General features: G+C 44.1%; 4 protein-coding genes across 4 annotated transcripts; 1 reads left to right on the top strand and 3 right to left on the bottom strand.

The window, feature by feature from the left end:
• Positions 1-3,586: 3,586 nt before the first annotated feature.
• LACBIDRAFT_312356 (uncharacterized protein) lies at positions 3,587-4,293 on the bottom strand (the record flags this gene model as incomplete). The annotated part of the gene is made up of 3 exons (XM_001888070.1): positions 3,587-3,850; positions 3,912-4,151; positions 4,207-4,293. The coding sequence occupies 3 exons, from the start codon at positions 4,291-4,293 to the stop codon at positions 3,587-3,589; spliced, it is 591 nt and encodes a 196-aa protein (XP_001888105.1).
• Positions 4,294-4,482: 189 nt separating this feature from the next.
• Positions 4,483-5,178, bottom strand: LACBIDRAFT_312355 (uncharacterized protein; the record flags this gene model as incomplete). The annotated part of the gene is made up of 3 exons (XM_001888069.1): positions 4,483-4,870; positions 4,921-5,037; positions 5,099-5,178. The coding sequence occupies 3 exons, from the start codon at positions 5,176-5,178 to the stop codon at positions 4,483-4,485; spliced, it is 585 nt and encodes a 194-aa protein (XP_001888104.1).
• A 1,060-nt stretch (positions 5,179-6,238) lies between these two features.
• LACBIDRAFT_333469 (uncharacterized protein) lies at positions 6,239-7,165 on the bottom strand (the record flags this gene model as incomplete). The annotated part of the gene is made up of 3 exons (XM_001888068.1): positions 6,239-6,365; positions 6,421-7,054; positions 7,108-7,165. 3 exons carry the CDS (start codon positions 7,163-7,165, stop codon positions 6,239-6,241), a joined length of 819 nt encoding a protein of 272 aa, XP_001888103.1.
• Positions 7,166-7,391: 226 nt separating this feature from the next.
• LACBIDRAFT_333468 (uncharacterized protein) lies at positions 7,392-9,922 on the top strand (the record flags this gene model as incomplete). The annotated part of the gene is made up of 6 exons (XM_001888103.1): positions 7,392-7,432; positions 7,500-7,794; positions 7,854-8,248; positions 8,300-8,409; positions 8,551-9,772; positions 9,832-9,922. The coding sequence occupies 6 exons, from the start codon at positions 7,392-7,394 to the stop codon at positions 9,920-9,922; spliced, it is 2,154 nt and encodes a 717-aa protein (XP_001888138.1).
• Positions 9,923-13,575: the final 3,653 nt, after the last annotated feature.

The raw sequence follows: 13,575 nt of genomic DNA, 5'->3' as shown, positions 1-13,575 counted from the left end.
ACCTCTTACTGATTAATTCACTTGTCTGCTCGGTTATATTCCCCTGGCCTTGGCACCAGCCAAAGTACTTCAACAATTTAATAGTAAATCGGCTCTATTATCCGAGACGCAGCCTGGGCACTTTTGCTGAATTAATTCACTTGTCTGCTCGGTTATTTTCCACTCGGCCTCAGCACCACTTAAAGTACTTCACCAATTTAATATTAAATCGGCTCTATTACCTGAGATGCAGCCCAGGCACTTTTGCCAATTTAATTCACTTGTCTGCTCGGTTATTTTCCACCCGGCCTCGGCACCAGCCAAAGTACTTCACCAATGTGTTGTTGTATGCCGAGAACAGTGACTTACCAAGTGCCGAGCTTGGACGCCTGGGTTCAAATTGCAGGCAGGTAAAAGATACTGGCCGACATTGTCTTCCAACGTTGGCTTGGCTTAGTGGTTACGCTGGGAGGTGTACGTCATGTATGTATGCCCTGGGTTCAAATCCCAGAAGTCACTTGCAGCGATCGCAGCTCTTGTTTTTTATATTTACTATGGATCAAGTTGAAAATTTGAACTATGGAGGTAAGTTCTGCCCGGTCTGCCTCTGCTCGGCTGCTAACTTAAAGGCCCAACTGAGAAGCCGGCCTCAGTGAAGTCTCGGCTGACCATGTTCATACATTTTTGTCCACGGCCAACTCTGTGATATCTACATCTGACCAGCTGACCCTGGTAACCAGAGTCGAGGGCCCTTGGCCGACCACCAACCCAGGGAGGTCTTAGCAGTGCCCCCCCTATTCCTGCAGGAATCCGGTCATTCCAGTGGAATTCCGGCGGAATGGAATTTAGCAGAAGGCCCTGCTAAATTGTTTATTCCAGTGTTTTCCATTCCGGTGGAATTCCGGTGGATTCCGGAATGTACACCGGAATGTTCCCCGGAATGGTCTTCCCCGGAATGGGCAGGAATGGTGTTCCCCGGAGTGGGCAGGAATGGGATTCCAGTCCAATCTGTTTATTTTATTTATTTATTACTGTACAAACCTCAGTGGTCTTAAAAAGCAGACACTACAAGCCTTTGTAGTCTGAAAAACCAGACATTACAAATGTTTGTAGTCCTAAAAAGTGGACACTACAAACCTTTGTAGTCTGAAAAAGCAGATATAACAAACTTTTGTAGTCTTAAAAGTGGACACTACAAACTTTGGTAGTCTTAAAAAGTGGACACTACAAACCTTTGTAGTCTTGAAAGTGGACAATAGTTAGTCTATCAGTAAAATATGTAGTCTATATCTGGTCCATCATTAATCCTTGGCAGTCTATCAGTGTCAATTTCCCTTTTAGGGCATGCAACTTCCTTTTTTGGTTATTTTTCCCACAATATAATAATTGCAGCCTCTTCTCTTAGGTTTCTAAATCTGTTGAAATCATATTGTTTGGTGCTGTCTTCATGAAGAAAAATGCAAAAAGGTCGAAAAAACCCGGTGGTGAGAAAGTTCTTTTACCTCATATCTCCAGAATGGAAGCACTTCAGAACATAATTCAAACAGATTCTGGAAGCTATGGTAAAGGGCTACAACTTTCATTTTTTGACTATTTTGGGAAATTGGTCATGTGATCACCCTCCCAACAACCCAAACAACCCATGTGATATGATCATTGTTTTTGGTAATGAAAGCGTCAAAGGGCCCAATGAAATATCCTAATGCAAAAGCTAAGAAAAAGTAATGAAAGCACCAAGGAGCCTGATGAAATATCCCAATGAGAAATTTAAGAAATTGTAACAAAAGGGTAATGAAAGGGCCAGTGGGCTGAATGAAATATCCTAATGAAAATTCAAAGAAATGGTAATGAAAGCACCACAGGACCCAATGAAATATCCTAATGAAAATTCAAAGAAATGGTAATGAAAGCACCAGAGGACCCAATGAAATATCCTAATGAAAATTCAAAGAAATGGTAATGAAAGCACCAGAGGATGCAATGAAATATCCTAATGAAAATTCAAAGAAATGGTATTGAAAGAGCCAGAGAGCTGAATGAAATACCCTAATGAAAATTCAATGAAATGGCAATGAAAGCGCCAGAGGACCCAATGAAATATTGTAATGAGGACTGGTAGCTACCATTTACATCATGTAAACGTGGCAGTTACTGCAGGCCATCTTGATCAGCTACCACGTTGGAATGAAACAGTTTTTCATTCCTGTTTCATTCCTGTCGATAGCGACGAACTAGAACTGCTTGCGACGAACTGGAATTTCTTTCATTTTGGCTTCATTCATGCCATTGAGCTGCCTCATTTTTGTTTCATTCATTTTGGTGCATGTGTTTCATTCCATTGTGAGATGGGAGGTGATTATGTAATCAATGGGAACAAAATGTAAGTGCCCTATTTGGTAACACCACTGCTAGCTCTTTGCATATATCTGCCTCAAATCCAAAAATACCCCCATATGGCCCCTCAATCCACTGCAGAAGGGCACAACCCATATCAGGCATCATTTGTATATTATTTCCTTATTTGTACATGTACTATATCATTGAAATAACTGTCCAGAAAGAATGAAATAATAATTGAAAATGAATGAAATATTCAATCCTCTGGCAAGGATGAAACAAAGAATGAAATAATTGTCAGGAATGAATGAAGCAGAGTCAAACTTATTCTTTCTGGCAGGAATGAAACAGAAGTGAGAATGAAACAGAATGAGGCAAAAGGTGTTTCATTTTCCCTGGAAAAGGATGAAACAAAAAATGAAAAAATCGTCGCAAATGAATGAAACACACCTTTTCTAAAGAAATGAAATAAGTGCCATGAATGAAATGAAATCATTTCATTTCATTCACGGTAGCTGATCAAGATGCCTCACGGCAACTGCCACATTTCATTGATGTAAATGGTACCTACTAATGTAATGAGAATTCTAAGAAATGGTAATGAAAAATTGCAATGACATCAAGAATGAAATGAAAATGAAAGTACACAGAATACCTAATGAAATATACAATGAAAGCACACTGGATTTCAAATGAAAGGCAATGAGAATGCAGGCTATTAGAAATGAAAAATGCATTGCAAAGATATGAAATTGACAATGAAAGAGGGTTAATATCTAATGAAATTGCCTACACCATGCTTTGCTATGGGTTATAAAAGAAATCCAAGGCATTATGAGAATGACAAATTCCCAGCCTTATATGAGATTTTTCATAAAAAACCATGGCATTTTACACACAGTGCTGTAGGCAACTGCCTTAGTTTTATCATAAAAGTGGTAGCCACGAGTCACACTGGAGATGGAACGCAGCCAGGGGGGATGGCGCCTTTTTGAGGGGAGCGAGGAGTCTGGATGATGTTCAGCCCAGTGTTTGAAATCCGAACGGTACGTGCTTGAGGGATTGCTATATCGTCCTCATCGTCGGAAACACGAACGACGACAAAGTTTTTCTTGTTTGATAGCTTGGGCATGTGGTGGGAAAAACGTTTGTGGTCAGCTGTTTTTAAGTATAGACGCCTTAGAAACTCCTTGTAAGTTGTAGTCAGCGAATTTTGAAAGAGCGCCGATGTGAACGTGTTACATTGAAAACTGGCTAAACTATTGAAGTCTTAAAAATGAAGCATTGTGTACTCCTCATCGAGCCTTTCCTGTTCCTCCAACGCCGCCCGTTCCTTCGCCAGACCAAGGTTATCTTCCAAGCAGAGCTCGATCGCCTCCAAACCCGATGTGTCCTTGTGGGTACGAAGCGAAGACGCGATTGTCTTCACCTCTTTGTTCATTTCCTCCATCCAGATCGAGTCTTCTGGAACAGGGCCGTCTGGAAGATTCTTTGGAAAAATTCCTGCCAGCCAGCAGAGCCGACTTTTGAGGGCCTAAGAAAAGCCGTCAAGGGCCGGTTTAGTAGACAGCTGAATGTATGTAGTATGTACTTACTTTGCATCGTTCGCGGCGGATGTGGTCGTCATAGCCGGCGTCATTGAGAAAAGTTCGATGTACATGAATTCCCTCTTCAGGTTCAGGAAACCGAAGAAACCAGATGAGCGCTGCGCATTCCAGAAAAGCCTTGACTTGGTCTTCGCGGATAGCAGCGCGAAAGCTTGGCAGGAGTAGCTTTGCGGTAGTGTCCTCATGACGCTTTCGGACTCGCTTGGCCACTAGATCTGTCTCCGTGACCTAAGTGATCGATCGTGTTCAGGGTCAACAATTTGAAATAGCAGCCAATCTGTACCTTTTTCTGTTCTCCTTGGCTCGATGACGTATCATTGTCGACGACCAGAGGAGCACGAATAGTGGTGGTTTTGCGCTGATGTCCCATGGTGTTGGGATAGAGAGATGTAGTTAGGTTGAGTTGGTATTGTGTGAAATTGATCAACCTTATATTGGTGGCTTAAAACTGTACAGCAGAATATTTGGCAAATTTATGGATTCTTCCACAGCTTGGCGAGAAATACTAGTAGCTATAATACTGTGCTACATTGCAAGATATCATATGTAGATAGCAAAGTTATATGGACACCTCGGAACCTTCAGCACAAATCTGGTACAAAAAAATCCTGCTGGAGTGCCAATCCTCCATTTCATCAAGGGACGTAACCGTGTGAGTATGTATCTCCTCGATGAGGGTCACGGCATGGCAGATATCCTTGCCTACTAAATCAGCTTCCTTGTATACGTCCCCGCAGCCATGCTCTTGCTGTATCTCTCTCAACGCCTCTTGGACTTGCTCCATCAATTCACGCCAACAATCTTTTCGGAAAACACACAGCTGGACGGCTTCCTCGGGGTTTTTGAGGCACCAAAGGACTAGTTTGTCGACATAAGTATAGATTGCCCCATTCGTCACTCGATCGACCCGTTCACGGGCATTCGCGATGATAGTAAGAGGATTGTCCCTGTGAGGCAGTTATTATCTGCAATGATATGTGAAGAGATAGTAACTCACCTGATCTCACTATCATCGTCTGAACCTTCAAGAATCTTCCGTAATTTCTCTTTCTTTATTGCGTCTACTTTTTTCTTGTATTGTAGATGCGAGCGGCGGCAGATGTTAATGTGATTCCTGTGTGCAAACAATGTAAGTTGACGTTTGGAAGATATGGCCGAGAAAAAACCATGCTTACGCGACATAGTATAACTTGGCTTTCGTTTTCCGAGCTTTGGCTTTCTCTTCTTCGGTATGATAGAGACGCCGACGCCCCATGATGGTTGGATGAGTGAAGCAAGGAGTGAGAGCTTGGCGCGTAACGCGTAACAGCTGCAAAGAGACACTGTTTGGCTCTAGGCGCCCACCAAACGCCCAAATACAAATCTTACAACTTTTTTGAGCTGGCGGAGAGCGTTCTCTTGCTTCAATTTGGAAGTTCATATATTCAGAGAGGTTCTGTCCGACAGATTTCAATGGTCTAAAATTCCAATTATCAAAGTGCTGCGCTATGAGGTGGCCAGTCTTTTACTTTCAGGACGACCACGTTGTATGTACAAGTTTACAAAACGCCACAATGCCCTCTTACAACTTTTTTGAGCTGGCGGATACGCTTCCCTTGCTTTAATTTGGAAGATTAGAGATTTAGAGAGGTGTGGTCTGACAGATTTAAATGGTCCAAAAATTGAATTAAAAAAGTGCTGCGCTATGAAGTGGGCAAGCATTTACTGTTAGGACGACCATTTGAGTTGTATGCACAAGTTGGTGCTCAATGCCCACCGAAATCTTACAACTTTTTCAAGCTGGCAGAGAGCCTTCACTTTATTTAATTAGCATGTTTATACATTCAGAGAGGTGCGGCCTCACAGAGTGTAATGGTCCAACATTCAAATCAAAAAAGTGCTGCGCTATGAGATGGGCATTCTTTACTGTCAGGACGACCACCTTGTATGCACAAGTTGGAGTGTTACGCATACTCACTCTCAACTCACTCTTCACACTTCAATACAGAGCATCCTGAAATGTTGAAATCTCTTAATAGTTAGGTCAAAGTGGCAATGAGAACAAAATATATTCCAATGTCTGCAGAAAGGAAGAATTTCACGGCTCCAGCACATGAAGACATTTTTACAGTGAGATATACTACAATGCTCATTTTGAACACCATGGGTCGCAAATTTCTGGCTGCCGATTCTGGATTAATCTTCAATATCACTGAGGCTGAGCTATAGAGGGTCGGACGGGGCAACGAGGTCTATGTTCAGGTAAATCTCTACAAAAAATACATGCAGCGCACTATGGAAGAGGATACAGTACGAGGAAAATGCCACTGCAATGTTCAAGTCAAGTACACCGCAAACGCTGCGTTGTTGGCCGCATTTATCCTCGCGTGTCCCTCAGCGATACTGGCTACACGCGAGTATACGGCGTGACTGACTCCAGTAACCAAAGGAGAGACGGTCTCCCTGAGTGATACACATCAGTAACTGAAGTTGGGGATGATCAAAAAAAAAAACTAACCATCCGCTGAAGATGCCTATGTTGCGTCCGCGGGCGACGACATAGAAGGGGCCGTCTGTGTTTGCAGCAGGAACGTGATAACCGTGTGGAGCCACAATAAGGTGAGCGGGAGGCAGAACAGCGTTGGACGGTGCGTTGGGCGGAACGGCTGCATAGAGTGGAGCAGCCACTGAGGGTGTGGTACCCGTGACAGTGGCGGCGACGGGAGGTGCAACAGCTGCATTAACAATGGGTGCTGGACTAACGACAGGGTTTATGATGGCAGGTGCGCCGACCGTGGCTACAGCAGTGGCTGCCAGCGCCGGAGCCACGGGCGAGGTGATAGGAACCGCTGCTGGGGCGACGACAGGAGTGCGGACGGTGGACGCAGCAGCAATAGATACAGCCATGGTGGACGTCGCTGTTGAGCAGGGAGATCCTCCGACAAGACTGTTGCCGTGAAAAGAGCAGGTGGGGCAGCTTGTGACGGAGAGAGCGCCAGCGGAGTCGACTGAGGTCGTGGAGTGGGAGGAAGAGGAAGGAGGTGAAGTTGGAGTCGGGCTGGTGGCGCGATTGATGACTTCAACAAGAACACGTACAACATTCTGGGCCTCAACACGAGTCAGGTTCAAAGACCTGAACGCGTCTTCAATGACTGCGACGTGTATCAGTTTATATTCTTGAAAATGGAAATGATAGATGACTTACAATCAACAGCAGACAAAGAGGAGGCTGGAGCCTCGTCGTGGTCGGCGATATAGGTCATTGAGGATGAATTTGGGCAATTGGTTCAATTGTAAGATTAAGCGCGGATTGGTGAGTGGCGGAAGCAGGACGGGGTTGAATCGAATTGACGTTTTTTGAAGGCTTTTATCCTCGAAATCGTGCTTCTGCGCTTCCTTCCCACACTGAAAAAAAAGGCTTTTAAGTGTGGACTGATCCTGGGATCGAAATACGTACCATCTGCTCTCTTCCCCCCACCTAAAACCTAAATGTCTGAAGCGCCGGTCAACCCTGACGCAGACGGTGGTGTGTGAGTGGTCAAAGTGGAGTTTGTCATTGTTGTATTTTGAGACTGATGTTCTTGGATATTATTGTAGTGTTTCTGCACCGCCACTACTCCAGCCTTTGTTACGGAATTGGGCGAAAGGCCAACGCCTCGCTTTCCTCGAAAACTTTATCAGCGACTACCAGGAAGCTTTACTCACAAAAAAGTCTTCCTCGGTCCTCGATTCCATCATCAACCAATGGTTCTCACAGTATCATTGGACCATTCCTCTTTGCGCTCCTGACGACGCGACGCCAACTATCCTACCTGTTGATGCGCAAGGTCACGAAGTTCTGATGTCGGCGGACTCAATCCTCAAGGGACGAGTAATCGAACGCGCGCGCAATGTAAGTCAAGTTTCAGATTCGGCTTCGTTCCCCATGCTTACTCACTCTTGTTTTTCTAGTCTCTGTATCATTGGTATGAATACCGCTGCAAACGAACGACAACACTTCCACGCACTCGTAAAGGAGACAAGGATCCAGTCTCTGCCCTGGTGAATCAGCTTCTCGGACGGAATGGCTCGTCGTCAAGGCATACTGCAGGTTGGGAGGTTTGGGGAAAGGAGCACTTCCCCTCGTTCAAGGACCAATTCGAGGCGGAGTTCGCTGCCAGTGGCCGACGGAAGGCTGAATGTGCAGCTGCACGGAATGACTTCAAGTTAGTGCGTTGGAAGGAGCTCGATGAAGAGACACAACGTCTGTGGGACGAAAAGGTGAAAAGCGTGCATTCGGCCAAAAAAACCGCCGCGAACAAGAACTCGGCGGCGTCAGGGTTGTTGGCTCCTGCCAAAGCTCAATTGTAAGTGCTTCTTTCCCCCTGGATGGGCTCAATTTTAACTATGACGAACAGAGTTTTAGACAAACTCCCGAATCTGTTGGGACCTGTCATGCAAATCATCAGAGAGACAGTGGGCATGAATATCAGCGTCTTAATTGGTGGCCCTGAGCCAAAGAGGAAGGGTCAGCTCAATGCATTTGGGTAGGTTTCTTTCACAGAAAAGTTCAAGATCGTAAACGAAGTGTTTCTCTCTTTTCTTTCGACTTGCTACAGTGAGTAATTTTTTTATCTAAATCATACACAGTATCTTACATACAATGTAGCTGTGGAGGAGCAGCGCGCGCGCGCTTTACCTGACAAACCGCCTAGTGATGAAAACACCATCACTGGGCCTTCATCCTCTGGCATTGACTCGTCACCCCCAACTACTGCCCTGCCCCCAAACCCCTCGGATATAGCAGGTAACGAACGTAAGCGGAAGCGCCATGTGGAAAAGAAGGACAAAAAGGCTAAGAAGAGCCGAACGATGCACCAGAAGGGCAAGAAGCACCACAAGCGGCCAAACAAACACCGCAAATCGAAGGCCGCCTCTGATGAGGATGAGTCCAGTACTGAAGCCTCCTCAAAGTCTTCGGAAAGTGGTGGGGACGACAAGGACAAGGACAAGGATAAGGACAAGGACGGGGACAAGGACAAGGACAAGGACAAGGACAAGGACGATGACGACGATGACGATGATGACGAACCAGTCAATACACGGTCCACCAAACGCACGTCGATGGATCCGAAGCGCTGGAAAGTCAAACCCACGACAGCTGTCAAAGCTGTTAAATCCATCAGCATCAACATCGAGCCTGTCAACACCAAGACCGCTCCTCTTCCCTCTCTCCCGGTGACTGCACCTTTGCCCCCTCCCCTTTCTCAACCTCCATCTCCAGTTCGCCCCTCGCCAGTTCAAATTTCACAAGCAAGTCCCCCCCCAACATCCAACCCTTCCGCGCTTCCTGTTCTTCCCATTGCTCCATCAGCACAAGAAGCAGCCTCATGGCCTTCTTGGTTCGCTGATGCCCACAAATGGCTGTCAAGTCAGGATCTAGGCCCCGACTTCGCATTTTTGATCAAACAGTTCACCGATTTAGAGCGACTTACCGACTTCGCCCTGGGGGCGCGTTCTGCAGGTTTCAAATCGGACAACAGGCCTGCAGAAGTTCATTATTGGATTTCTCGTGGGCGAGCAACACAGCCAACGGTCGACAAGGTGGCTGAGTTCGAGAAGCAGTGGTGGAAGTGGGGGAAGGGGCTTCAACCCGATTGGAGGGCCATTTCAAATGTGGATGGTGCTCTCGACTCCTCGCATCGCTTGGACTTGGTCGATGGTGCCAATTGGTCAGCGGTAAACAAACACGGGAGGAACGGTTTTTATTCGGTGATGGCAACTCTTGTCTGGTGGGGTGTAGCGCTCCCCGCTCCGTCCACTACAGATGAAGATTGGATGGCGGCCGTTCGGGATGTGGGATGGGTGCTCGCTGGTCTGTTGGAAACCAGGTTCGTGTTTTTTTTTTTGATTACTAGCTTCCGCTCATTGATTTTGCTTTACCTCATAGCTCGCCAACGCCGATTTCTACCAGTGCTTCACACGCGCATGGCTCGTCTACATCAATTTCTACCAGCACCTCGCGCAAACGCAGGTGCTAGGCCATATCCTGTTCGCTATCATGTGCTCACGCATTTCCACGTTTCTCGCTAATGCTTCTTTGACCTTTGATAAGGACCACTGTCCTTTCTAACCTCTTCCTCACACCTCTTCTTCACACCTTTTCTTGCCAGCTTCTTGTTCTTCTCTCTTGTGCATCTCTTGTACCTCTTTCTTGTAGTGGCTGATCTTTTTTGGTTTCTTGTAGTTGATATGATAATTTTTTGGGTGTACATATGTATATACTGAATACCAAGGTATATACATATGTAAAAAAAAAGCGGGTCTAAGCTCAGGACACGGCCGTCGTCGAATTTCGGCCTTGAACCCGCAGATGAGCGAGTAGGGCAGGTGACATACATGGATGTTCAAAGACGGGGGTGTAATTATTGACATCAAAGAGCAAAAAAATGGACGGATAGCTAAATAGAGGGAAGTTATAAGTCGTCAGGCGAAAAGCGACAGACACGTGACGCGAAGTTGAAATTCAACGAACCATTGGCGCCGCAACGCGTCTTGGACCTGTGGAGGAGATATACACAGTCAGCTGGTACAGAGGGTGCAAGGGGGAAATGGAGCACTGGTCCTTACCATATTTTATCATAAAACCATGGCCTAGGCTAGGAAGGCCTTGTGCATAGCTCCACAAACTTTTATGAAAAGTATATCATATATATCCCAGGCCCTTTTATGATAAGGATTTTTTTCATAAGAGGCCTTGTGCATTTCAATAACTTTTCATTGCAGGTCACAACTTATCATTAACTGCTTTTCATTGCAGTCCAGCCATTTTCATTGACCACTTTTCATTGCTGGCCAGTCCTTCTGAATGAGCTAAGATTGAATGATGAAAGGTTGGAAGGTGTCAAGGGATCATGCTATGAAAAGCCTGGATAGGCTGCCAGGTATCACACACAATTCATAATTTTCAGAGAAGTCACTTTCAACAATAAGTATAGTCAAATATAACAGTGGCTACTAATGTGAATACCAGTTCAAAGATAGGATGGTGGCTTCTGATTTAAAAAGAGAGGACAACTGTCCTAATGCAAAAGACAGGTTGAGCATGATACCAAAACCAATGATGCAACAATGTATATATGTCAATCCTTCAACCATATCCCCATGAACCTTAACATAGTCAAAGACACTACACAGTGTATGTCAGAAAATCAGACTACAAACTTTTGTAATTTCAGAAAGCAGACACTCCAAACTTTTGTAGTGTCAAAAAGGCAGACAAGACAAACTTTTGTAGGTTCAAAAGTGGACACTACAAATTGTTGTAGTCTCAAAAAAGCAGACACTACAACTTTTGTAGTCTTGAAAAGCAGACAATACAAACTTTTGTAGTCTCAAATAGCAGACACTACAAACTTTTGTAGTCCAAAAAAAGGGGACACTACAACTTTTTTAGTCTCAAATAGCAGACAATAGAAACTTTTGTAGTCTAAAAAAAGGGGACACTAGAAACTTATGTTAGTAAAATTTGTAGTCTATTTCCGACATTTTGTAGTCTTTTGTAGTCTTTTAGTAAATTGTATAGTCTATTAGTAAACTTTAAACTTTGTAAGCTATGTCCAACTTTTGTAGTCTTTTGTAGTCTATCAGTGGTCCTTATAGTCTATGTCAGACTTTTTGTAGCCTTTTGCAGGCTATCCATGTCAATTTCCCTTTTGAGGTATGCACCTTCCTTTTTGGCACAATTTTCCCACGATATGATAATTGTAGCCTCTTCTCTTGGATTTCTAAATGTGTTGAAATCATCTTGTTTGGTTTTGTTTTCATGGAGAAAAATGCAAAAAAAAAAAAAAAAAAGCTGGCAATGAGAAAAATATTTTACCTCATATCTCTACAATGAAAGCACTTTACAACATAATTTAAACAGATTCAGGAAGCTACAGTGCAGGATTACAATTTTTATTTTTAACCATTTTAGGCAACTGGTCATGTGACCATTCTCCTGATGACCCACCTGACAGCAGCCAATGAAAAGGGCTGGCCTGCAATGAAAAGTATCCAATGAAATATCCTGGCCTGCAATGAAAAGCTATCAATGAAAATACCAGCAGCAATGAAAAGTGGTCAATGAGAAAGGCTGGCCTGCAATGAAAAGTAGCCAATGAAAATCCTAGAGAGCAATGAAAATGCCAGCAGCAATGAAAAGTGGATAATGAAAAGGGCTGGCCAGCAATGAAAAGTGGTCAATGAAAATGGCTGGACTGCAATGAAAAGCAGTTAATGATAAGTTGTGACCTGCAATGAAAAGTTATTGAAATGCACAAGGCCTCTTATGAAAAAAATCCTTATCATAAAAGGGCCTGGGATATATATGATATACTTTTCATAAAAGTTTGTGGAGCTATGCACAAGGCCTTCCTGGCCTAGGCCATGGTTTTATGATTTGGATGGTAAGCACCACTCAATGGAGGCGGAATGTTGATTGTGAAACAAAAGAAAGATGGTCAGAAATAAAATAAAACAAACATAGCGGATGAGAAAACAAAAAGAGTGGAGGAAAAAACATAAGGAAAACATACTGAGACGGATTCTGAAAGCCACGACAGGTGCCGTTGATGCCGCCAAAGACATTTGATCGAAGGAAGCCCAAAATAGCCCTGCGGAAAGAAATAGTGATGGCAGGCGACGGACATCGGCTAGTTATAACATATCTGCCCAATTTTGGGTAATTGAAATCATTTAAAGAACACGTTTAGACGTGTTTTGACATGAGAAGCGGGATTTGGGAGAGAGAATATGCTGAAGGCCCAAAAATAGCTGCACGGAAATAGAATTTGATGGTTGCGCCGTGTGGAAAACAATGAACCCCTAAAAATGAAACAAAAATAGCTGCACAGAAATAGAATTTGATGGTTGAGCCATGTGGAAAACAAATAACCCCTAAAAATGAAACAAAACCTACACTAGGGTTATTATACAATTAAACCAAACAATTTTTGGAATAAAAAGGGTGCTGGAACATTTTGCATTTGGGATGCAGGACATATCCACACCATACGCAATAGAAATTAGTGGTCAGGTCCAGCACAACTAGGTCAATTCTTACAGCTAGGGCTGGACGAGCATTGTAATTTATTCTGCTCGGAACTAGGTGAACCATGGCTGTCAATAAACAAATGATGACAGTGATGCAATCAAAGAACCCATCACGGTTCTTAGATTCCGGTAAGGGTCCAACAAAGTCTATTCCAATGGATTCCCATGGTTGACTTGGCACTGGAAGTGGATTCAGCAGCCCGTAGGGTTTCTGATTACTTGGTTTGCTGTGTTTACAAGTTGAGCAGGTTTCACAAAACGCTTTGGTGTCAGAGACTAAGTCTTTCCACCAAACGTGATCCTGCAGGTAATCCAAGGTTTTGCTAGCGCCTAAGTGCGCGAGAAGCGAGTGTGCTTCAGAGATAACGATTTCACGGGTGCTGCGCCCATCAATCAGAACCTTGGGAATACACAGCACCTTTGACTTTTCTGATTTCAGAAAGATAAGGTTGTCTTCCACTGCAAAATTCCTATAGTTATTTGGTTTCTCCAATATAGCCTTGAACATTGGGTCCTCAGCATATCTTCCTTGGAGTTTTCATTCCATTTTGACTTTCCGATACAACATTTACTAACGATGGAAATTCTGATGGCTCGT

This window comes from Laccaria bicolor, genomic scaffold (genome assembly GCF_000143565.1).
Source record: "Laccaria bicolor S238N-H82 LACBIscaffold_51 genomic scaffold, whole genome shotgun sequence".
NCBI classification, from domain to species: domain Eukaryota; kingdom Fungi; phylum Basidiomycota; class Agaricomycetes; order Agaricales; family Hydnangiaceae; genus Laccaria; species Laccaria bicolor.
The sequence above is the reverse complement of the archived record's forward strand: the minus strand, read 5'-3'. Positions and strand labels throughout refer to the sequence as shown.